We start from the raw sequence: 25,621 nt of genomic DNA, 5'->3' as shown, positions 1-25,621 counted from the left end.
ATCATGTTCCTTAAATAAGTTTCTACCAGAAAGGGAGAGGAAAGATGAGCACTTCTAATAATGGTAGATTCCATGCTTCCACCTCAGAAATTGAAAACAGCATTATTTTTAGGCACATCCAGGCACTATGAAAGAATACATTTGCTGCCTTTATTTAAATATTTGGATCTATTAAAATCCTCAGTTTGCCTGACCTTAATACTGAGATCCTCCTGTAAGCTACCCACCTGGCTTTTGGATTGGCTTCATAACATCTGATGTTAGATTTGGTAAAATTATTAATTTATTAAAATTATAATTTATTTCCCACTGCAGATGGAAATTTAACTGTGGTATTCTATTTTTGGTAATATTGCAGAATTTCTATTCATGTAATACACAGAAAGCATTCAAAATTTTCCCTTAGATTTAGTATACACTTGTTTTAGTGGATATACTCACACATATACTTAACATACCCAGTGAAAAGAGACCCAAGCTGTTTTCACCCTTGCTGAGTGTGCAGAGACAAGCCTGCTACAGAGATGTTCATACTCCCTGTGTTCCAGCCAGCTCTCACTTGGAGAGGATTTATCTCCCTGGGCCAACAGGGAGATAAACCCCCTAAACGCCCTGAATTCAATGTTGTGGGGACAGAACATCTCTGGGACATCTCTACCCTATTTGCCTGAGCGAGATGGAAATGTTTCCACAGTCTGGCAAGCCTCCATCTCCTCCGAGAGGCTGTAATTTCAGAGGGCACAGGGCTGGAGCCCACAGGTACAGCTCTGTTATCAAACCGCCTTCTGGGGCGGGTTTGGAACCAATCCAGTTGTCTCAGGCCTAGGTAGGGAGGAGCGGGAATTCTCAATCATGCTGATAGAACAGGCTTTTCCTCTTCCATTACTAATTCCCTACCTGGCAGTCAATGTCCTTCAGCCATATCCTTTAGAGTTCTTTTTCATCCACTTGGGTAATTCTCTAAAAATATGCTGTTGATTCGCTCTTCTGAAGTACCTTTCTCCTTGACCTGCTGTGTTTTTATTCCTCCAGCATTTACTGACTGATAGTTAATCTTCACGTTAACCCTTCTAAAAGCAGCTGGAATAGCAGTGACTGTACCACCCGCTGTTAGTGTAGGGCTGCTGAGATTATATTGCATTTCATGTCAGTTCCTGTTCCAAAGGCAGCTTTTGACTGCCTGCTTCAGTACCACTACCCAGAGCGGCACAGAATCTGAAATTCTAAATGTGTTAAGTTCCATCCATGCCTATAAGCCATCCAAAAAATGGATGGCTTCTTTTCAGCTGATCTAATTTGCTTGGAGAAACCCCGTGGAATCCGGACAGACCTGTCTGCAGTATCTTAGCTAGCTCAGAAGTCTCTTCATGGAATTGTGCCATGCAGATTCTGTCATGTTTTCAGGGGTTTCTGATTTGTCCTTGGAAGAGTTTTGTCCTCCAGATGCAAAGTCGTGACTACACTTGTGGTGTGGATTTTTTCTTATTTCTATACCCAAGATCACACATTTCTGTCTGAGGAATATCTGAATGTTCCATGATTGTCTTTCCCTTTTAATCATAAATATTCTTATCCTTTTATCCTAAAGCTGTTCATTTATATACTGATATGCTGTTTCTACATATTTGCACTTCAACATTTTCCAACGCTGCCATTTTCCTCTGAGAAGCATAATTTTCACCAGAGCTGCAAAAATCAGTTATCCCTAGGAAAGTCCCTTCTTTCTGTTCTCCACAGCTGAGTTTTCTTGGATTTAACAATCACTTATATGACAAAACATTCACGTTCTGGCCTGTCTGTTGACTCTCTTACTCCTACGACTCCACTGTACTGAATGCACTGTGATATCACAATCAGCACTCTTGCCTGTCACCTAGTTTCTCCAAAAAAATAACCTTCACCTTCCCCAAGGAGCGCTGCTCGCCGTGTTCCTTATTAAAAACAAAATGTCTTTTTTCTGCCTACCTTCACGTTTCCTATGATGTACAATGCTGAGCTCCACTGCTCCGGGATCCACCGCTTATCACCGCGAGCGTATTGTCCCACTTGCCCTTCTCTGCACTCAAACTGTTCCTCGCTATCATTTGCTCTAAGAGCTGTCTGAAAAAACCCCAGTGGGTTCAGAATTTAGTGTAAAAGCCCCATTTTCTTCAGAAATCCCAGGAAGTTTGGCTCATCCATGTAAACAACTAGTGCAGAGAGGGCGGATATATGAAATTTCTCTTGGCATCTCTTTTCAACTTTGTGTCCCCCTCCCCTCCACCCAAAAAAAAAAAAAAAAGGAATTCTCACTCGTAAAAGAGTCTTTGCCATTTAAAACAAAAATAGCCAGCAGCCTGAGTATCTTGAAACTTCATTACAGAGTAATCTTAACAGTGTCATCACAACTACTGCTTCAATTCATCATATTCCAATGTATCAGCTTCATTCTCCATTTAGCTTGAGTGCTGGTAAACTCAATTTCTGCACATACCCACACTTCAGCACAATATAATGCAAACTCCTACACTTTCTAACCATCTCTACAATACAGCCATTTACTCCCTTAATTCTGCTAAGAAATGGAAAAATAAATGCTGTAAGTGGGAGTAGTTCTACTAATTTATTGCAATGAAATAATATTCTAATGCATTGTAATACATTTTTAAAATGCAATTTTCATATTCATGCAGACAATAACTGTCAAGATATTTTAACAGACTCCTGGTCCCTTTTATCATGTTATCTTTTTTAAGATGCATGAACACAAGCATTCCAGGTTTCAAAAGTGGCAACCTGTTTTGAAACCATGGGGTTTAAGGATAAAGTGAGACACTTGATCTCAAAAGCTCTAAGACAGTTTCTTTTCTTCCCCTGGAGCACTAAGGAACTACCATCCAAAAAGACTTCAGCTTGTTTCCTACCTATGACTCAGAGGTAAAATGAACTGGGTTTGATAGGGATGGAATTAATTTTCTTCACAGGAGCCTGAATAGTGCTGTGTTTTGGGTTCATGACCAAAACAATGTGGAAAACAAATCAAGGCACTGAATATGGCTGAGCAGTATTAAGGCCTTCTCTGTTTGTCACTCTGCACCCAGAGTGAGAAGGATGGAGGTGGCCAAGAAGTTGGGAAGGTACACAGCCAGGCCTGCTCACCCAATCTGACCACGGAATGTTCCATAAAATACAACAACAAAAATCTTGGGAGTTGTTTTCCCCAAGTGGGGATTGCTTGGAGACTGGCTGGTGCGTCACAAAGCTGGTGGGACGGAGTGAGTGACCCCTTTTCCATTATTTGGAAATTTTTATTCCTATCTCCTCCACTAATTGGACTCTCTTAACCTTGATCTGTAAGTAGTTCTTGGTTTTGCCCTTCTGATTTTCTCCCCTACCTCCTTGCAGGGGAGTGAATGAGAGGCAGAACTTACTAGTAAGAAACAAAATTGCAGCTGAATAACTTAACCCAGGTTATCTATAACCAGGATATCTTAACCCTGTTTGTCATACTGTGGGTCTCAAGGAAAGATAAGAGCTGGCCAGAGAGCAACTGATATTTGTCTGGCATAGTAGTGAAACCAACAGATCTGACTGACAGAAAAAAATGAACTCAACTACATACCTTGGAACAACTTCTCTAAAAGATCTTTATGGAAAGCTCGTTGTGAAAATCGTATTTCTACCTCATACAATTTTTTTTGTTAAGTTCTAGAAACTTCCTAAATATTATAAAGCATTTGCAAACTATTGCTATTCGGTCAGCTAGAAAAAAAAGAAGATAAAATCCTGTCCTTCTTTATAACTTCTCCCAAACTTATCTGGCTGTAAAATAACCCTTCAACAATTATCTGCATAGTTTTCTTGCGTTTTTCCCATTGCTTTTCATGCTGCTTCATAGTCTGACTTCAAGGTATTCTCTCCTTGAAAGGGTCTATTAAACGGTAAGTAACAGTGACTCTCTAATTTACATGTGTACCGTAGGGTGGGGTTAAGCTTGGTCATCATCTCCTGTCTGATGCCATCTCCTCTCAATTACGTAACAGGGAACAGAGCATGTGAAGGTGGAGACGTCAGTCCATTCATCATTGCTACTCGATTTCACATTACCTAAATGCTAATGCTCTCCGTCCTCCCAACAATACAGCTTGTCTGCCTCCCTGCCTTGCATAACTAATTAAAACCATGTATGTTCTACTTTCCTTTCTACTGCAAAAAGAAACATTTTCTTTGCTCCTCTGACTCATGTTTTGTACAAGCCTATTCCTTCTGTCTGCACGCTCACCTGCATCTTAAACTCAACTGCTTACGAGATCATTAAATGTCTACAAGAGGTAAGTTCACCATTTCTCCCCAGTCAGAAATACCCTCAAATTGTTTTTGTAACTCACAAGTACCTCTGCTTGTTTATGCAGATTAGGATCTGAGGCTGAATCACCAGAGGATGGCGTAGATTTGTTTATTGTTCAATTCAATATCTGGAGCCTGGCTGCCACAAAACAATCAGGATAAAAACAGTTAACCAGGATGGAGTTCTGTATCCATAACATCAAAAATACAGGATCTTCACACCTGAAAGGATCAGCCTTTTGGATGGCAATTCAATCACCATTTTAGTGTTAGAGTAAAAGAGTTCTCTGCACTAATGAATCCTTCTAAACTGATGTACGTGACACTGGAATTAAAATCCCATGCCTTGTACACAGTGAACTTCTGTCTCCCTCTAAACATCTTTCTATTGAGAAAGAAAAAGGTCAGGAGTTGTTTTCGTGGAGCTGAGAGCACAGCTGGGCATCCCAACAGTCCCGATGGTTTGATTGCAGACATGGCCTAAACTCTCTGAACTCACATGCAAGTTCCAACACAATGCTGCCACCCCTGAGAGGCAGCAAATGCTGAAGCCCCTGGGCTGCTGCTGTACCCAAACACACTCCCAGCAGACCACCCAGGCACTGTGCCTATCAGGGAAGCTCTCGAGAGCTTTGCAAGAACACTGCCCTCTCACGACCCTTGCCTCGTGCACCACTATCTCTGCAAGCTTTGGGATGATAGGGAGCTACAAAAATGCCAAGCACTCCTGAAAGTGAAAAATCAAAGGTCGTCTAAAGAAACATTCTGCTGCTGAGGGATGAATAATTCTGAGGCTGGAACATCCTTTCTAATTTTTCAGTAAGACATGAAAAGTGCTACTACCTGAGGAAAGCACAGGGGACGCACCCACCAGTGATTAGCATCAGGCACGTGACTCATCAAAATCTGTGTCAGTTTGTGGCAAAGTTATCATGGTCAATGTCAACACACTCTTGCTCTACTATCAGCAGACCTGAAAACTTCCCTGCTAAGGTGGAGAGCAGGTATTTTACAATTGCTCTTGCCTGACTGAGCAAAACTTAGGTATATACACACCAGGTACAGATTGTCTTCCTTTTGATAGTCCCATAACACATTTTTATATTGAGGAGGTTAAACACCTTTGATATTGGCAGCCATCGTTCCATTGTACACTCCTCCTTTATAACTCAATATCCTGCTCCATATTTATCTATATTCCTTACTGAATGGGAGTATGAGAAGATGGCTGCTATAGTTAGTTGTATAAAGATCCTTTTCAGTCTTCTCTTTATCAAATATCTCTGTGTTTCCATGCTATGGCCTCTTCCTTATAGCTCTGCATTCATATTTATGTCTCTCTGCGTTTATTGCCCTCTCGAAATCCTTAAGAAGTGACACCAGTGAAGATAAACTAAAATAACCTATATTAATTTAAAATAATATCTGCCAGTTCTACACTGTTGCACATTGTGCTTCTTCCAAAGGCAGCTATGCAATTATAGGTACTTGGGTGCATAAAGTGATATGGAGGTTTCTATGGCAATTATTCATTTTAATTGAAAATTGTGTAGGGAAAGACTCATTTCAAGTGCAGCATGCAATTTGCATTTGTTTCCAGAAAATCTGCACTTCCTTAGGGTGAGTTGTGAATTCCTATTTTTCAGGAAGACACAATCTTTAAAATTCTCTTGTGGGGGGAGGAGGTGGGAGACCAAGGGAAGGTTGTTAAGCTTATTAACATTTAGGAGCATGTACCCACTTATTCAGTACAGTATTTTTTACTGTCTGGCAAAAGTCTGATGTTTTAAATGGAAGAGAAAGGATTAAAAATAAATTGATACACAATGCCCTTGAATCTCTGAGGTAGAGGAACCAGAAGAAAGACAGAAGTACCAAAAAGGAGAGCAGGGAGACAGGTCATCAGTGAGACCAAGACCACCAGATCAAACATTTCTATTTTCAAATATTTTGGCTACACTGTGTTAGAATAATAATAAAGACAAAGTTATTTCGGATCTTAAAATATTTTAGAGTGTTGAAGAAAGAGCTAGAGAGAAGCAACAGTTTCACCTTGGTTAGACAATAAAATAAAGCTATAACTTAATGTCCTGTAGAAAAATAGGGTTTCTTTCTCATCCCTATTCCCATCATCACAATGAGTCAAACACATTTTAGGCCTAAATTTACAACAGAAACAAAGTAGATGTACCACAAGTGATGAAGACCTGAAAACAACCTCTGAACTGTGATTTCACATTCACTAAATTCAGAGTTGCCATTTCTGAAACAAGGCTCTCCTGATTTTTTGTCTGTATCATTTTAAGGCTGTATAGGCCAAGTGCCAGAAATGTCCCAAGGTAGAAATAGTTCTTGTCTCCTCCATAAGTAATAAATAAATATTAAACTGATGTGAAGGTTGGGGGTGGAAGTGTTCTTTACCTCCACACACTCCTCCTAACTGAGAAAAATCTGTCCTTAGGAAGAGGTGGCCAAAGCAGTATGTGAGGGGAAACAGAAGAGTAATTTTAATAATGTGGTTTCGGTATGAGTGTGTTTGGCTCATTGCACTTCTGCACTTTAGAATATCTAGAACAGAAAAGGAAGAATAATTCCCAACTTCAATGTCCATGATTGCATTACAGTTCAGAAGAATGCAAAATTACATGAACGTGATTTTCATAATACATATGTCATCCATTTTTAATAAACTGGAGACTAATAATTAACCCTTGTGGAAAGGCACAGGGATTTGAAGGGCATATTCCTTCCATGTAAATGACTTTTTTTTTTTTTCTTTTTTTTTTTTTTTTTTTTTTTCTTTTTCACAAGAAGTCCTATTCTAGTCAGAAAATGGCTTTGCAAGACAGAGGAACCAACCTGCTTGAGAAAGAAGCACGAGCACAGAAGGGGACTCACCAAGGACAATCCAGCAGGGGAGAGCTTTTCACTGCATGGACAATTTCCTCTATTTTTGGCACCTGTTCTGCCATATGGTGGTGGTCCTAAGGCCGATGGTTGGACTTGATGACCTTAAAGGCCTTTTCTCACCTTAATTATTATATATATTGACGGATGTCACCTCCCTCATATTCTGCTGGACTCTCAACCCTCTTTTGACACTTACATGTGTTCCTTCATTTTACTATCTGACTCTCTTGTAATTATTAAAATATATAGCTATGAAAAAAAAAAGGTTTCTTGAATTTGTTTTTTGCTTCCAGACGTGAAAGAAATACACTCCCACTCCTACGTGTGCCATTAGTATAAAAAGAAAATAACCTATTGAGGGGAAGTAAAGTTCAAAAAAAGCAAATTTGATTTATTTCTGAACGTGGCAACACCGAGAGTTACTCAGCTCTGATGGGTATAAAGGCTGCTGGTGATGCTGCTTGTCTAAGCTTCTGTTTTCTACACAGAATACAGCTCTATAGCTATTCAAGCTTCCATTAATTTTCAGGGTTTGAGAAACACAGCTATTAAAAAACAATGTTCATGGTGTTGAAAGGATAAGAAAGACTTGGAGGTTGGTTTTGGCTAACAGTAAGAGACAGGTTTGAATAAACTCTGGCAGAGGCATTGCTGTCAATAAATTAAATGCAATGACTGGTTCTAGTAGAAAGCTGCTTTTTTTTAGCCAAATTGTATGCCTGGCTGGGAGAAGTGGGAAATGAGAAGGGAAAAAAGAGGAAACCTTCAGTTTCACTCGCCATCATTTCCTGAGAAAACAACTAATAAATATCTCTCTCCATTTTGGCTCAATAATGCAAGCATCGAAAGCATGTGAAGGAAAGATCTTTCTTACTTACAGAAACCCATACATACACAAACAGGAAAAAATGCCAGTGAGAGCTGTAACTTCCCTTTCAGAAGTGGCAGAGTGTTTTCCCTGCAGGAATTGGATGTACTGCTCACTCCTCTCAGTATATTTGAGACTGGAAATTCCACACAGAGTGCAAACTGCTGCTAACGTAAGGCTTAACAGCTCCAGCTAAAGGATCTGAAGTTTTTTCTTCACCACATGAAGACATTTTCATGTGTAATAGATGGAGAGTAATCCCTCCATAAAATTAATCATCAAATACTCCTTCAAGTCTTGGGACAAGCTAAAAGTTCAATAAAGACTGTGGTCCCTTAAATTTACACACTTGAGCTCTGCACATTTCCTGTGGGGAATATAAATTGCTTCTAGGACTTACTACTCTGCATGCCATTCAAATTGTGTTGCTTTAATTCATTATATTAAAAACTAATACAAACTTCAATTATTTGTTGTAAAAGTAGAGATTTTGCTAAAGCACACAGAAAATTCAATTTGCACCGAAACAGCCACAACGTTCAAATTAATGTATCTGCACTCCTCACACATCTTTCTCATCATCCTTTAAAATGGAGGCTATTTTATAAAAGTTACAGATTTCCTGAGTATTGATGTGCCCTATCCCCAGACAAGGTCTCTGTGCTTTATTTTTGCAGACATTGCTCACCCACCCCAAGTCACCAATGATTAGAGCTGAAATGAAGGGGTGCATGAGGGCAAAGGTGACAGCACAGGACTGGCAGCTGGGAAGTTTGCACCTCAGAAACCTCTCATCTTCAATCCCACATTCAAAAGGTACTTATGATTTCAAAGAAATTGCAAATCAAATGATTACACGCTACAGGAAATTAGATAAAAGAGAAAGGAACCACTTCAACACCATCAAGAGATTCTATTCAGCTATTTCAGCTATTATATTAATAGTAAAAAAACATATTTTGATTGCAGCTTCTGCAGGTATAAAATGACAGGTTTTAGATTCTCTTTTATTGAAGTGCACAGATCTACAAAGTGTTTTTAGTCCTACAAGGTGTTTTAAACTCTTGTAATCATTCACCAAAGCATTTGGACAGCAGTTCTTTAATTTTGAGCAGAGTAATAACCGCACTTGTTAAAATATGTTCTAGAGGATGTAGCACCTTTCCATATAAATTCAAGCACCAGAATTAAATATGACTGTTGAACTTCTGTACCACTGAAATCAACGCCAAAGCTTTTACATTTTTTAAAGCCGAGGGATGAATTTATTACTCCTAATTTTAATTTTTTTACAGAATCTACTGCAATCTTTATGTTAATGTTTATTATGTAAAATGCAATGCTTTTTCAGTTCAGGTCGATGTCTACAAATATATACCACTGCTAAATAATGTCCTTGTTTTTGTAAGGAATGGATGTTTTCTGGGCTTTTTTTCTTCTCTAATTTAACTAAAATCTAAAAAAATCTGTGCATGGCAACATTGGAAAAATCAGGATACAAAATCTAAGCATTTTTATTAGCTGTTAAGAACAGCTACCACAGCAACTGTGCACTGCACCAATAACCAGACTGCTGTACACTAGTGGCAAACTGTGGGAATATATACATGAATGTAAAAATATATAGAATATATGTTTATGCATATACACTGATAAAAACGGGTTTGTGGGCTACTACTTCTCTTGCCACTCATAAATGCTCTTCCAAGATATTTTGCAATGATGCTTTCCACATTATCTTACAACGAGCCTGTCAAATCCTATTCTTTTTCTTTATAGGTTTAAATACATAATGTGCAAGTGAGTATTTCAGTGAACCCCAGTCAAAAAAAAAATTAAAAATCATATAATAATTATAACAGAAGACATACAGAATACATAGGAAATACATTAACATCAAAGTATTAAAGAGAAATGGTTTTACACGTCTTTGTTATAAAAAACAGTGCAGAAGAATAAGTTCAGGGAACAACTTACCTTTCTTGTCATCGAAGTACAGTGTCTGTTGAGCTGGATTTGACCACTGGAGGGAGGTGTTATCATTTTGATCGACCCTGCAGGTCAAATTTGCTGTTCCCCCTTCAACAACTGTGACGTTCTGTGTGAGTGGGAACTGCCCTTGGCTGCCTGAGGAGGGAGGGAAGGGATGCAGAAAGGAAGAGAAGAAGAGGAAAAAAAAGAGAAAATATTTAAGTTGCAGGATTGAATTTATTGCAGCAGCTCCCCACAGATGACAGACCTGGAATTCAATGTGGTCTAGTCTGACCAAAGAAAGGTAGCACTTTTTTTTAAAAACTGCATATATTCCCTGTATGTGAGAAACAGCTAGATGATTTAAGAAATGAGGGTTTCCTCCCTCTTTTTCCCCCTCTGTAATTCATACTATTTAGTTCCAGAGAAATACTCTGCAGTTTTGTCTCCTCAGACATACCAAAGACAACTCAGTGCAGGCAATACAGTTAAATCATTGTTGAAAACATCACTGAAAGCACAACACAGAAATCCACAGTTTTTAACACAGAGGGATGGGGCAGCCTTGACTCCCTGTTTCTTTTGTACACTTTCAAAGGCCTCTCAGGATGATGCTTTCTGTGTCAGAAAGTTGTTGGAGAACAAATGTGGTGTGAATCTAACACTTGATGCATGCTCTGTTGGGGGAATATAACCTGATCTCATATGAAAATGGAAGAGATGATGCAGTATGTGTCCTTCATATCTGTGATTCTATCCCAGAGCATTATGAATCACATTAAGTGCTTGCTGCAAAGTCACTGGGAAGATTTGCAAACGCCTCTACACAATGCAGGAGCAGTACCAGTCAGGTTCCTCAATCACAGGCATTTTGCCATGGCACAGTGAGGCTGAAGTGTTCATGTAATGTGAGGATAGCACAGCCCTTGTCAAAGAGCACAGCACATTCTGACAAACAGCACTGCTAGCAGGCAGCACAGAAAAAAACATGGAAGTGTTTTTTTTTAACATGGGTGGGGAAAGAAAAAAAATCTTCAATAATAAGCAAGACACATCATTGAACATATGATTGTCATCTAGGAGATATATTATTTAAGGGTACGGTGCAAAAGAAAGACAACCTAATACTCCAAATGAAATATATACTTCTCTCTTCACCCCTTTTTATACAGGTTCTATTAAAAGAAACACTGGAGAGTAGGTGGAGATACTTGCATAAAAGGTATAATGCCAAGATTGACACTCAAGTGGGATGTGTCAGAAATTAAAAACTTCTCTACAGTCCTACAGGAGGGAACAAGCTCATAGACGTGTCACAAGTGCATCAAGGAAATAACATATACAATATCCATTAATGATACAATTCAGAATCACAAACCCAGCATAAAACCTTCAGAGAAATGTCCTATTTTAGTGGCTCTTATCAGACTTGTTACCAACTAAGTTAAACTGAGTTATGTCTTCTATACAAAAGCATGATAATATGAAAATCTATTCTCTAGGATACAGGTTTGGAGATGACCAGAGTAAGGAAAGACTAAATAAAAGATTAACAACTAAACTTCTGTTTGACCTACTGACATTGCCAAAAACATAATTCTAGCCAGATTTAGATTTCCCCATGTAAAATAATCTCGATGGGCTTAGACATGGAACAAAATCACCCACATCGGTGAAGTAAATGAAATATTTCCATCAAAATGCAGATCTGAATAACTAGTGTAATTTTTGTATAAATATCAAATACAGCTCTCTAAAGATCAAGATTTACTATGTACTGATATTTAGTTTAAGAGGGTATTTACTATCAACAGGATAACAGATGTAGTAAATAAAAAATAAGGAATACTAAAAATACCATAGCTAATTTAAATTCTGCAAATAATAAATGCCAAAATTCTCATGACAACCTCTGTATCTGACACTTCATTAATCAAACCCTGCTTCTCGAAAACCACACAGTGAGAAATATATTATGAGAGAAAAATCATAAACAAGGATGGGAAAAAAAAGAGAAAAGATTTGTCATTTCCTTCCATTTCTCCCCTTTCAATTCCAATGTGTCAAGGAACCTCAAGATATTGCATAAATTGCTTATCACTTAAATTAGAATTTTTTAAATCCAGAAAAATGCACACAGCCTCTTATTACTTCCACTAAATTACAGGCACCTTACCAAAGAAATAACCTTCTAAAGTATGAGCTGTGAATAGGAGGCTATGTGGGCTAAAACACTTTTTGCCTACAAGAAGCATTAAACAGAACCTAGCACCAGAGATTAGCGTAGTGAAATCTGTCACATTAAAGCACTGGAATGGGAGGTAGTTTAATAAAGAACCTGCTGTAATGATTTAGGACCCTATTAACACAGTTTAGGAGATCTCCCCATAATTACCCTGCATTCTCTGTCAGATATTACAGCTCTTATCATGAAGGTGTCAGTGTACATGCACTCTATCATTTGTTAACCACTGCCAAGTCACAGACTCATCTCTGGTCAGGAAGGAAACTATTCTGATCAGCCACATAAATGGAAACTGTAGATGGCATAACCTGAATAGGTCAGAAGAGTTTTCTTTTCTCTGGCCACCCTAGTGGCTGCTGATGATTTGGAAACATGAATAATTTAGAGTATAAAAGTAAGACCAAAACATTTGTCTTAGCTCTTGCCAGCAGAGAATCTGTACAGTTTTGGAGAAGATGCACAGAGCTTCATGGGAAGTTTGGACTGGAGAAAGAGGTTCAGAGAAAGTGAGAGAAAATTTATTATGGAATGTAGCCTGAGTAGGAAGAAGGAAGGCTCTGCAGGACAGAGAAAACTATATAAAGCAAGTCCCAATGAATGGGTACTGCACAGCTCTTAATGAAGACAAATTATGAGCAAGTGATGGGAAAACTAAAGAAAATAAAAACTTACGAGATTTACTTTATTGTTTGCATCTAACTTGGAATACAGAAGTGGGGCTGGAAGGACAGGAGAAGTTTGTAAAGCACTGTATGAAACAGGTGAACACTAAAGAAAGCATCAGCATCCTGCCCTTTTACTGCAGTAAAAGTGTCAAAGTGGTTTATGCTGCTAGTATTTTGTGGGAGAAGCCTTGTTTCTGTTAATGTCCTCTAACAAAAGCATTCCATCTTGACTTAACAAGTCCAGTAATGGCAAATTTAGTGGCCCCTTCAGTAACTTATTTCAGAGAGCAACAGTCATCATTGTTCAAACAAAACCACAAAATTTAGTCCTGCTCTGAATTAGTCTTGCTGTAGCACCCAGCTTCCACTGGCTCTTGTATTTTTTCCCCTGCTCTGAAGAGCCCTCTCTTATCAAATTTCTCTTGTAGGCACTTAAAGGCTGTGATCATATCACCCATTAACCTTCTTTGTGATAATCTAAATAAATTGAGTTCCTAAGTCTTTCTGCAGAAATCACATTTTTCTAATTCTTTAATTAGCCTGTGGCTCTTCTCTGTGCCCTCTCCCATGTGTCCTCTTCTTTCTGAAGGCTGCAGCCCAGACCTGGAAGCCCCACTGCTGCAGCCACAGGAGGCAGAAATACAAAGGGGACGCCACTTCTCTGACACTTTTGGGTATTCTTGTTTGAACACTCAAAAGAGTCCCTTGGCCCCAGGGTCAGAGCCAGGAGTGACTGAAGGTTTGCCATGGGGCTGCTGTTTTTCCTCAGACACCCTTCCAGTTCTCCTCCTGCAGCCCCTGTTTTTACAGCCCCGTATTTCACTGCACTGAACACAGCTTTCTGTGTAAGTTCAGTACAATTTATTTCCTACTTTACTATTAACTGAGGTGATTGACAGGTATAATTAAGATAATAAATATGACTCAGATGCTGGCCATCCTAAAGACAAGGCTGCCCATCCAGCTTACTTGGTTCCCTCCCAACAAATGGCTCGGAATGAATGACATTTCACCAGCAGGTCAAGCCAATCAAACACATAAATACATATATATCCACTAAAGTATATAAGATTACATTCTGTTCCAAAATCAAATCTAGAGAGAGGACAAACAATTTTACTGCCTGTATGGAGCGCACTAATAAAGAGTTAAAAAAAAATACTCATGGCCCACATGAATAATTCCCTTGCATCTGAAAAGGAAAACACTACAAGGTTATGCAAAGGTAAATTACAATAAGCAATGGTATTAGTGCAGAAAGGCAGCTCCATCCAGACATCATTGTCATCATGTCATATCCCAGCCCCCTGCTCATTTTGGAAGCTTTGTTAGCAACATTATTTCAACTTTCTGGACTAGATGGAGCTATGGTTAAGTATATTCTACCACAGGTTGTTTCTGCAATGCTTTGCAGAGGGCCAATACTCATACCTTTCTTTACAGGAAACAAGCTGTTTCCTGTAAAGAAAGACTTTTTTTTTTTTTTTTACTTTTTCCCACCCAGAAATCATGGCTAAACTGCTTTTACATTTAACTCTGATTTCTATCTCAGCGTGTGACAAGTCTATGGAGAATAATTATCATTATTTGGTCCAGTTTGTAAACATTCATCATGTGAGTTCATCTCATGTTTTTCTGTTTATGTTTGGGTTAGGCTTTTTGCTTGTGTTTTTTTTTTTTTTTTTTTTTTTTTTTTTTTTTTTTTTTTTTGTTTTGTTTTGTTTTGTTTTGTTTTGTTTTGTTTTTTTTGTTTTTTTTGTTTTTTTTTTCTTTTTGCAATTACAATGAAAGCTCCTTAATGAGTTCAACACTTCCACTTGATGCTTAGGTGATACCTTCTAATCAATTTACCAGGCTAATTATAAATGTGACTAGCTGGCTGTAAGCACGGAGGAAACATAATCCTCTCTTTACTTTTGTTTCTGAAAAGGTCTCTTTTTGTAAAGTAAACAGTTATGTCACAAATTAAGAGCATTTCACAGTATAAGTGCAGCAAGCTTTGCCTGCTCATGTCACTGTGTATCAGAAAGCCACAAAAAGAAATGGTTTTGGGTAGAGAGGATGGCCAGGAAAAGAGGCGAGAGAGACAGCAGTGAATTATCAATGTTTTGCCACATTGGCTCTACTTTTGAGAGCCTGGCTGACCATTGTCCCCATGAGGTAAATTAAGTTTATTAGCACATAAGAGGGAAAAAGCAGAGTCTACAGTTCTACAGCAGAGATTTATCCTTTCCAGTCTTGCATGGAACCCCAATCCATGAGGTTTTTTATTTGACACCTCTACAGCATGGTGTCAGCCAAAACCAGAGCCCATAAAAACGCAAAGGTTTAGTTGAGGAAAAAAATGAACACACCAAACTTGAGCAAATTATTTTTCAAAACAGTCAGATTTTTTATATTGATTTTAACAGGGCCGGCCCTAAAAACAAATAAATATTTGGGTGAGAGGGCAAGCAGCTTCCTGCTTCAAAGAGAAGCTTGCATCTGTAGGGAGACTGCATTAATTTTGGCCTTCTTTCTTAGTAAAGAAACTAAAACATTAGGGGGAAAAAAAGCCATTATGATGAAATATCTAATATACTGAATCACTTTCCTGGCTTTCTCACTTAATTTATACATGAAATAATGCAAACATCTCTCCAAGGAGACAAAGTGTTATTAGCTTGTCTTTACCTAATTTAAAGAGCAATGATATTATGAACTGCATTTCAGCAGGCATAAACAGAGATCTGTATTATTGTGCAACTGTGTACTTGTGACTTTGCAATGGGAATGAATTTGCCTCTCTATTTTGTCAGCATGGATGACAGATTGAGGGTTAGTGTCCTGGCAATTCTCAAGGAAGAAACTATACAAGTTGTTGCCTCTACTATTTTTAAAACCTCTTCAGAACAGTCTTAAGAGTGCGGTGAAAAACTCGATGCATAACTACCTGCTATGCTTTATTCTAAAAGAAAAAAAAGCAATGTGCCTGCATGTTAAACTGCATCCACACAGCATTTTTAAAGAACAAAAAAACCCCTGCCCGATCATTATTTGATACACAGAGTCCTTGACTGGATGGATTCAACTTTCTGAACTTGCTGTTTTAAATAGCAGTAATTTACTCCCATATCTGGACTGTAAATACTTTTTCAGTTTATGCCCAGAGAGAACATCCTGTAAAAAGTCTGCTCACTGAAGAAACATCATTAAAAAAAAAAAAAAAAGAAAGAAAAAAAAAAAAAAACAAAACAAAAAAAAAAAAAAAACCAAAACAAAACAACCAAGCAAAATTGTGTCCTCTAATAACTGGTACATACTCCAGTAACAAAACCTCTTGCAGAGAACACTGGAATTAATGAGAACATTGCAGAAACTTACTACAGAATGACAGGTTTAGGAGAGAGAGAGAAGGAATAATGCAGAGAATAACTGTTAACCCCAGACTGTGCATTCAAGGTCACTGAGCCCTTTTAAATGTTTTAGCAATACTAAAATAATGCAAAAGCAAAGGACAAGAGTGCACCAATACAGCCTCTGATTTCAGACTATGGAATTTACATCTGACAGCAAAGACAGAAAAAGAAAAAGCCTTTTCTTCCTTCCTTCACTCCATGTTTCAGGTGTATGTTTCCAAACCAACAGCTAAGTCAAGATATTATTAATTTGGACTATATCACTGTGAAACTGATTGTATGTATAAACTGAGAAAAAAAAATCAAGTATAATTATTCCACAAGGATAAATAGGAAAAAGTATGAGAGAGACAACAGAGGAAAAAACAAAGTAGGCACAAACAGTGCTGTTTCCTAGGAACCTTGCATAAGTGACTATTTTATACTCTTTTCAGGCTATCACCATGGTATTACTTGCTTGTGAATGGAGAAGAGTATCCAGTGATTTTATTCAGTTACTATGTAGCAGGAGCATGATGTGTTATGGGATGAAGTTTGAGCTATCCCAAACTGGGCCTCAGATTTGGGCCCGTGTAGAAGTAGATAAGCCTGTGGTGCAGTTAGAAATCAGGTTAAGGTGTGGGCATAGACTGCATAGGACAATTAGAGTGAAGACACAATAGCTGCCTTAAACTGAGATAGTTTACATACTTGTCCATGCTGAATGCCAATATGCATGCACCTGCAACTGGAAATTATTTTGTACTGTATAAAACCAGCCATTTCAGAAATAAAGAGCAGAACGTATGTTGTAACCATATTGGTCGTATCATGCGTTGCTCTGTTCCAGCTTCCATATAGGGACCCTGGTTTCATTATTATTTATTGAAAGGCATTCTCTTCAACCAGTCTGAATTCCTGAGGAAGTTACAAATCCAAACAAATTTGAAATGTACCTCACCTTCCCACAAAAGTTGTAACAAACTGATGAATTTTCTGGTTCTCATAATTGCAAATATGGCCCAGAGCTTTGCATCACTTGTCACTTTAAAGCATTAGGCTCAATTCTTTGTGGCTTAACAAATTGAAAAGTCCTTTTCCTCTAAACGAAGGACAGCATCCAGTTCCTAATATGAAGAGTAAGGAATTGGACACTTGAATTTCTTTGAGGATCTGGGCTTCATTGTCACCATATTTCTACTCCTAATCTGTAACACAAACCAAAGACACCTTTGTTGATCTCCCAGTTATTCAGAAAGCCAACTACAACCTTTCCCTCAATTCTCCTCTATTTCAACCCTGGTTTGAAATACTCTGGGCATATATAAAAGCATTTAATGTCAATAGTGGGGGAAAATATTTTGAAAAATAATACTTTTATTGAAAATAAGTAACACGTAAAGTAGATGGAAATGACTAGAAATTCCAAAGTAATTAAGAAAATTTTGGCTAAAAGAAAGGATGGACCGACATCATTAGAAATATTAACTTTTTACACAATATTAAAAGAAAACAATTTTTCTTTGGAAAAAATGAAAATTTTGGTTTTCATGTTTTCATATCAAACATTCCACTGAAAGGTAATAATATGAAGAAGAAAAAAATGCATCAGTAGATTTGATTCATTTTTTCCCTCCTCATTTTGTTACAATCTCTCATGACATCTTTTCTCTCATTTGCAAAAAAATTTCAAATCTATTGAAAAAAAATGATCTCTTAGGGTTTTCAGCTACTGAGCTCTGTAAAAGAAAATATACTTGCATCTCTCCAGAAATACACTTTTCCTTCTTCCTTCATCCTTAAAGACAAATTATGGTTTTTGAAGTCCAACAGGCAGGTAACCCACCTGGCAAGGACTTTTTCTTGTATAGCTCTTTATTTCTGTTCTCTGTTTGACCATTTTTTCTATCTGAGCAGAACACAACCAAGGTTTAAAATCTTTCCACTTTTAACTTTTTCTCACCAACTCCTGAAGTGTCATTCAAAGAGAAGTCAAAAGACAGAGAAGAGGTAGCTAACAAATCAGCTCCAAGTAGAGCTGTTGTTTGAATGTTTGTGATCTCAAAAAGCATTCAGAAATCCCCCAAAATGCACCATAACTGCACTGCTTATTGTTAGTTATAAACATTTATGGAAAGAGCCCACTCACTAAAAGGAAGCTCCTGTGTTTAAATGGAAGCCTGAACTTTTCACTGAATTGAACAGCTGAGAAAAAGTGGAAATTAAAACTGTTCTAGGTTTGTCTTAGTATTTGCCCACACAGTAACTTTATTCTTTGTTAAAAAAAGGTAATTAAACACATCTTGTACATATTTATACATATATGCCCACACAGGAGAAGGGAACGAAGAACAGTGATAAAATTGCTAATAAACCCCAGCTTGTTTCTGTCAATTTAACTTCTTTTTACTTCAGTATACTTTAATTAGACTAGAACAACACACTTAAACATTGATCTCGCCACCTCTGGTTTGGAAACAGGTCTGAATAATACCTGGCCTTGCACCAGTACACTAAATAAATCTTTGCTACCTGGACTTCCAGCACTTTCACTGCTCAGTTTGCTTCAGGTGACATGTCATCCTCAAAGCTAAAAGAACAAAAAAGCAAAGGTGGAAAAACCAGATTTTGATCAGAGACTAATCTGATTACTACATCATTGGTGTTTTTCAGTGAAATAGTCTGTAGTTGTAACCAGTACTGATACAACTATCCAAGCAGTAAATAGGGATCGACGTACAGGAGTCAGATCTTTGAATTCTGTCAATGGAGCAAACTATGGACAAGCTAAACTTGCTCTGGAAAAAAACCCTTTCATAAATGGAAAAACTATTGTGAAGAGCTGTGTTTTAACACACAAAAGAATCAGTGTCCTAAAGGTGGGAAATAGGGTGCGTGCAGATGGTTTGATCTGAACAGGCACTTCCCTGAATGACCTTGTGTTGATCAATACCTAAACACATCCTGGCCAGCTGGGAACGTTCCCTGAAGAAAGCAGCTCTGATTCTCACAAAGGAAAAGTCAGAATGATTAATAAACTGTTTTCCACTTGTGATCATCTGTATATTCACAAAGTTTTCTCTACTGATGATTTCACCCACCCTGTCGATATCTACCTTCTTTGATGCTTGACTCTTTTTCTTGTTCAGGGAAGATCACAGCTCTGTTTAAGCTCATGAAAGTTCAAGCACAAAACAACTGTTTTAAAACTGACTTTGTACTTGATGGGTTGTTTTCCCTTTTGGTTTACACAATAAAATAAGGCCAGGAATTGATCTGGAGAAAAACTGCTTTATACAGTTCTAGCAGCCTTTTTGAGCCTAAGTGCCACCAAACTATAAACAACAAAATTACTTAGGCCAGACTACGCTTTTAGGCGTCAGAAGCCAGGCTTGACCTACAGAAATGAAAGGCAGTTTACACCAAACAAGGATGTAAATTGCACTCTGCCCTTTCCCCTTGTTGCTTCAACACTTGCTCTTTTCCTCTGCTGTGTGTCCCAACAAAGAATGGCCCTTTCTCTTCCACCAACACTACTTGTACATCAGAAGGACAGAGGAGGCTTCTTCCTGTGCAACCTTCTGAGTGAAGAGAATGTTTTCTCAGGTGATTGCTTTTTGCCAAATTTCACCTGAGAACCAGGTGAATTGTTCCTATTAGCAGATATTAGAAGATTAGGATTGGATCCTGCTATTTTTTTCATGTACCTGTTTCCCTAATGAGTCTTGCAGGCAGATCAGTCGTAGACGTGGCTCTAATTTTGTGCAATTTAGATATCACTCTATGCAGAACTGCATTAGACTTGGGTGTACTTTGAAATAAAACCACTTAACTCTCCTGACTTTCTCTTTTCCTCCCTGTGGTCTATGAAATATCCATTGATATGGCAATGCTGATCTGCAGCAGTTCTCCCTGCTGACTGGGGCCAGCAAGCTGCTCATGAATCTAGCAGATGTTTCGGTTGTCTAGGCCAATGGAAACCTTATGGACCCTTTTTTCTTCATCTCCTCCCAGGAGCAAATGTTAGTACAGCAGATATCTGGATGTGTGCCATGCAGCAGCAGAGGCAGGGAAAAGCTGCTGGGGCTTTGCTGAGCGTGGTGCTGTATAATGATTGTTTTTTCTTCCAATGCTCTCTAAGAGGGTTATTTACAAGTGTCATGCTCCTCACGTGTAGCTAAACACAAACCTGGGTTCCTTAAAACGTTCCCTAAACTTCCCCTGTTGTGCTATTGAACCTTAGATTAATACACAGATATAAATTAGAAAGATAAATGCATATGTTGATCTTCTGTTTCCCTGCCACTACAAATTTAGAAGTGCCTAAATGCAAGTTGCATTCAGCATCGTGCCCCTAACAGATTGTACAGACTGTGACAATGGAATCTGTTAAGGGGATTAAGGACACGAACAATTCAAATTTAAAAAAAAATTAATTTAAAATATGGAAGAGGTTGCCCAGAGAAGCTGTGGATGCCCCTTCCCTGGAAGTGTCCAAGGCCAGGCTGGGTGGGGCTTTGAGCAATCTGGTCTGGTGAAAAGTATCCCTGCCCATGGCAGGGGGTTGGAACTGGATGAACTTAAAGGTCCCTTCGAGCCCAAACCATTCTGAGTTTCAATGATTCCATGGTAATTTAAAGGAAATTATACTCCTGAATTCTCTAACTGTCCTCAAAAACTGCTTTTTGAAGCCTTATTTTTTCATCACTTGACCTCACTTTAGCAGTGGGTGGTAGGAACAGTCTCTTATTCAAAATCTCTAAGTTCTTATTCTAGAATGTGTTTCTTTTTTTATTGTGACCTTTGGATCCCTTTTATTTGTGAGAATTCAACATGGAGTCTGTCATTTCCAGTTGTCTATGAATAAAAAGCTTCAACCTAAATATCATATTTGCCTGAAATTCTTGCCCTTACTATTCCTAAAGGTAATAATTTGGTTTAACAATAGGGATCAGCCAAAAAAACATTTTCCAAAATTCTTTACTTTATGTCTTCATGACACGTATTTTAGATATAGGCATTTGTTATTCTTCTCTCATAAGCCAATTAAATTCTGACTCCTCAGAAAGTACAAAAAGGGACAGGACAGGGGCACCAGTGTGAAGCCAGTGGCAGAACCAGGAACTCAGAAGTGACTTCTGAATTTCCACGAGGAGTATTAGCATTAGCTTCAGTGTCATCTGGGCTGAAGTCTTTGTCTTTTTTTAAACAAAAAAGCCTAATTTCTGTCCAACAGGCTGACAGAATAACTTTATTCATCAATTACTTTCCACTAGAAAACTGCATCTTTCTTAGGAATTTTTTTTTGTCTTCCTTAAAATTGTATTTAGGTATGTCCTCTTACACAAAGAATCCCTCACAGATCTGGAATGAGAATCACAGTTAAATTAACTGTATTCAAAAGGCAGAGAATCAAATGAATCAGCTCCATATAAGTACCATCATATCTGAACAGCTAAGTTCAACTTAAAAAAAATAATAAAATAAAAACGATTAACTTAAGAGGCTACAATAACTCTATAACTGATTTAGTACAGAAATTTTTAGTGAATTTTATAATATGTGATCCAAGGGGACTCTCAACAATAACAGTTTTGAAAAAAAAAAAAAAACTTTTTAAAAAATCCACTGCAATATAACAAATTAGCAAGTAAATTGATATGTGCATTAAAGTCTTTTTCTAGGTCAGTGAATCAATGTCAGTAATGGTTGACTAGATTCCTTACTTGGCTTTGAGAATATTTTAGTTGAAGCCTTTTATTCTATAATTTACTGAATTATTACAAAGGTTATTTGGTACCTAACATAATGTTGTCTTGTAGAAAAACCCCAAACATCCCAGTTAACTCTCCTTGTGCTTGAGAAAATGCCTGCTCTGGTCAAATCTGCAGGATATTCAAAAATTCTGCTCCTGGTCACACTGACATTACCTCACTTCCATTCAATGTTCATGGGCTTGCTCCTGCTCTAGCCAGTGTTAATTACATTAGTATTGAGTGGAGATGGGCCTATTCATAAAAAGAAAAAGCAAACAGAGCAAGAACAAATTAAAATGCCTTGAAGTACACTACAAATTCATTTTTAAAATGTAGGGGCTTACGAAACATAAATCGCCCATTCAGTAAAGAATTAATTACATGGCAGAGGAGGATGTCTGATAAAATTTACCAAACTGATATCCTAGCTTCCATACAGAGATTTTACATTTTTTTAAACAGTTACAACACCTACCCTAAACAGGGAAATACATTTCCCCATTAGGGAAATATAAATGTCAAAGACCATATTTGCATATCAGGGGAGGGCAGGAGAGGGGAGGAGGAGACACAATGAGCAACATCTGTTGAACAGATTGAGATAACAAGACTTCCAGACAGAAGAGTGCATTTCTCAGGTGAAGAAACGACAGAGCATTACAGCGAATTAATGCATTTCAAAGTGGAGTAATGTAAGATAACTGGGAGTTTCTGAACTTAGGAATTTTAAGGTAAGTTTTGAAAATACATAAGATACAAAAACTCTTGAGTTTAGGTCTTCAGACTGAGCGTAATAATTTTAGTAACTTTCAATCACAGCCTGTCCTACATTTGAATAAAACAAGTCTTAACATACTTTTTTTTCCCCCTGGCTGGTCTTTGTTAGCTTTTTAAACCTACAGAGACGAAAATGCAGCATGCATATTTCTACGTCTTTTTGCCTGCTTACATTCAGCTAATATTTTCCCTTTCAGTTTGCACAAAGCATCTCATTCTTGGCATTCTTCCACAGAGCTATCAGAATCCCTGCTTGAAACACCATATAGGAGAGGAAGGCAAGAGAACTGATCCTGTTCACCAAGTGCCTTTGTTTTGAGTATCAAGATTTCTGTATTCTCAAGACCGTGCACTTGTTTATGAACACTGACAAAGCAAAAGAGCAAGTGCTTAGAACACAATGTGCTTTATTAACACTGTTACTGCAAATTTTATACCCACACACATCTACATGTTTGTGGATGCAGACTCCTTTGAAGCCATTGTAGAGTACCTGCTTTTGTTGTGGAGTAGTTAAGATTATAAAGATTCTTTTTGTAAAGAATAAAATGTTTTATTTGGAAAGGGGAGCTGATGATGCAGTGGGGTTTTCTGTGATGAAGCCATACAGTTTAAAAAGAGTCTACAAAGTTCTACATCTCTGAGCACACGAAACAGCAGAAAAGGTGACTTTGCCCATGGCTCAAAGCTCTTCTCAGTCAATACTCAGCCTCGAGGCATCTGTCACACTTGGGCTCTTTTTTCCCTTTTCAGCACTGTAGTCCAGTGCTTAGTGCTTTCTCTTCAAAACAGGCAGTGGGAAGTGGCCACAGGACAAGTCCTACAAGGGGTCATTCAGACTGTTGCTCCATTTCTGACCTAGAGCAAGCACAGCTATCTCTACACCATACCCCAATTCACAGTGTAACCATCACTTTTACTGATCTTCCTGAGCTTCTTTCACAGAACCACAAGGAAAAAAAAAAATCATATCAACCAAATGACTGAGGTAAGTTAAATTCTGTCACCAGAGTGTATCTTCTGTATCTCTCCTTTGGGCCAGGCAGTTGTGGAATAGAGATCACTATCCTCTGCAACATCATTATATTGCTTTTTTAATCTTCATTTCAATAGTTATGTATCCCCACTTTGCGAAGGTACAGAAAATCCATAACATATTCTTTCCAAACCCTTAGTAAAAACCTAGCTTTCAAGTGCTGTTTTACTCACTTTTAGATGTTGCTCCTTCTGCTCGACTCTGAGAATCAAAGGAACAGAAAGAATGATAGCAGTGAAGACATCTTTTACCATCATGCACTGTATAAAAAGCCTGAGCGAGTTCTCCTGAGCACCATGGAATTACAGGCTATTACATGCACTTATAAATCTTTCTTACAGCATTTCTTGGACTTTCCATTCTTCAGTTCTCCCAGAATGATGAAAATGGATTTATCAGCACAGTAATGCCAATACAAGTCACAAGCCAGAAGTGTAGCTTGCTGTAAAAGAAACCACAGCTAAAAAAATCAAGGGCATAAAAGTCGATCTTCTCAATTAATTGGACATATAATTAAATCATGCCTAATTTACACACCCTCCCATTTAGAATTTATGCTTTCTGCCATGGAAAGCAGTTGCCTTGAAGCCTTTTGTCAAGCATGCTTCTCCTGTATTGAGAGATTTGGATTGGTAAACCTACCTTCCTCTGTCACTGGCAGCAGAGTCTAGAATATCTCTGCTGCTTTCCTCTAGGTGCTTATTTCCCTTGCCAAATGCTGCCTCCCTCATCTCTGTGTGCTGGCCAGGCCCTGAACTGCATCTGTGAAATTTCTGGGTTTCAGCTGTCCCAGGCTGGATGGCAAACAGCTGAACCAGCACAACCCAGGTCATGGGGACTGGGAGGGACTTCTCTGATATCAGCTTGTAAGAAAGAAAATCATTATTGAACCACATAACTGTGAATTCTTGGGTGCAAGAAATACTTATATGCAAACAGATGCATGGGACTGAATAACAATGCAACAAAAAAAGGATTACAAAAAAATGAGTCAGAACTCAGCCAGAGTTCTCCTAAATATTACCCTAAGCTCACTTACAGAAGCAACTTACAATAACATTTCAAAAAGGAAGTTTACATATTTAAAAGGCCAAGAATAATTGGTTGGCTTTTAGTTAAACATAATTCTAGCTCTGTGTTTTCACAGAAAAAACCACCAAGGTAACTGCTATGCTCTCCAAACAAGCCAACATTGCAGTGTCTTTTTCACTGAAAGACTCTAACATTATTTACACTGCTTCTGGGCAATTATTTCAAAATAATAAATTCACTGTAGCTAGAGCATCTCATTCCCCATGCATAGAAACCTTATTTTCTAGGAATATATACAGGTTCTTAGAAGATGCCTTCTTTAAAAATACCTTTTAATGGCTTTGTGTTTGGAAAAGAGTGGGGGAAAAAACCCCGAAACTATACTCTCCTTATGTTTTCAGTATGAACTATTTATATACAGTTCTTATAGACCTGCACTAGACCATAAAGACTATTTTTCTTTTTACTCACTTTACTTTAAAACAGGCAGAACAACTCCACCCAAATATACTATCAAGAAAAAAAAATCTTTAAAGTAAATGAATCTGCTCCAAGAAAGGATGAAAAAAAGGTGACAAAACTGACCACTAAAATTATGACTTTCAATTTGCATAAATATTTCCAATTTTCTATGCAATACCATTTGGGGAAAAAAAAA

General features: G+C 37.9%; 1 protein-coding gene across 2 annotated transcripts in view; it reads right to left on the bottom strand.

Moving 5' to 3' along the window:
• Window positions 1-25,621, bottom strand: part of CADM2 (cell adhesion molecule 2) — a 587,817-nt gene that overhangs the window by 158,536 nt on the left and 403,660 nt on the right. For both annotated transcript variants that reach the window (XM_063393932.1, XM_063393933.1), the window contains exon 2: window positions 10,082-10,231. In XM_063393932.1, coding sequence (XP_063250002.1) covers window positions 10,082-10,231 — 150 coding nt within the window. The remainder of the gene's footprint in view (window positions 1-10,081; window positions 10,232-25,621) is intronic.

This window comes from Prinia subflava, chromosome 3 (genome assembly GCF_021018805.1).
Source record: "Prinia subflava isolate CZ2003 ecotype Zambia chromosome 3, Cam_Psub_1.2, whole genome shotgun sequence".
NCBI lineage: Eukaryota > Metazoa > Chordata > Aves > Passeriformes > Cisticolidae > Prinia > Prinia subflava.
Note: the sequence above shows the minus strand (reverse complement) of the source record. Positions and strands in the feature narration are given on the sequence as shown.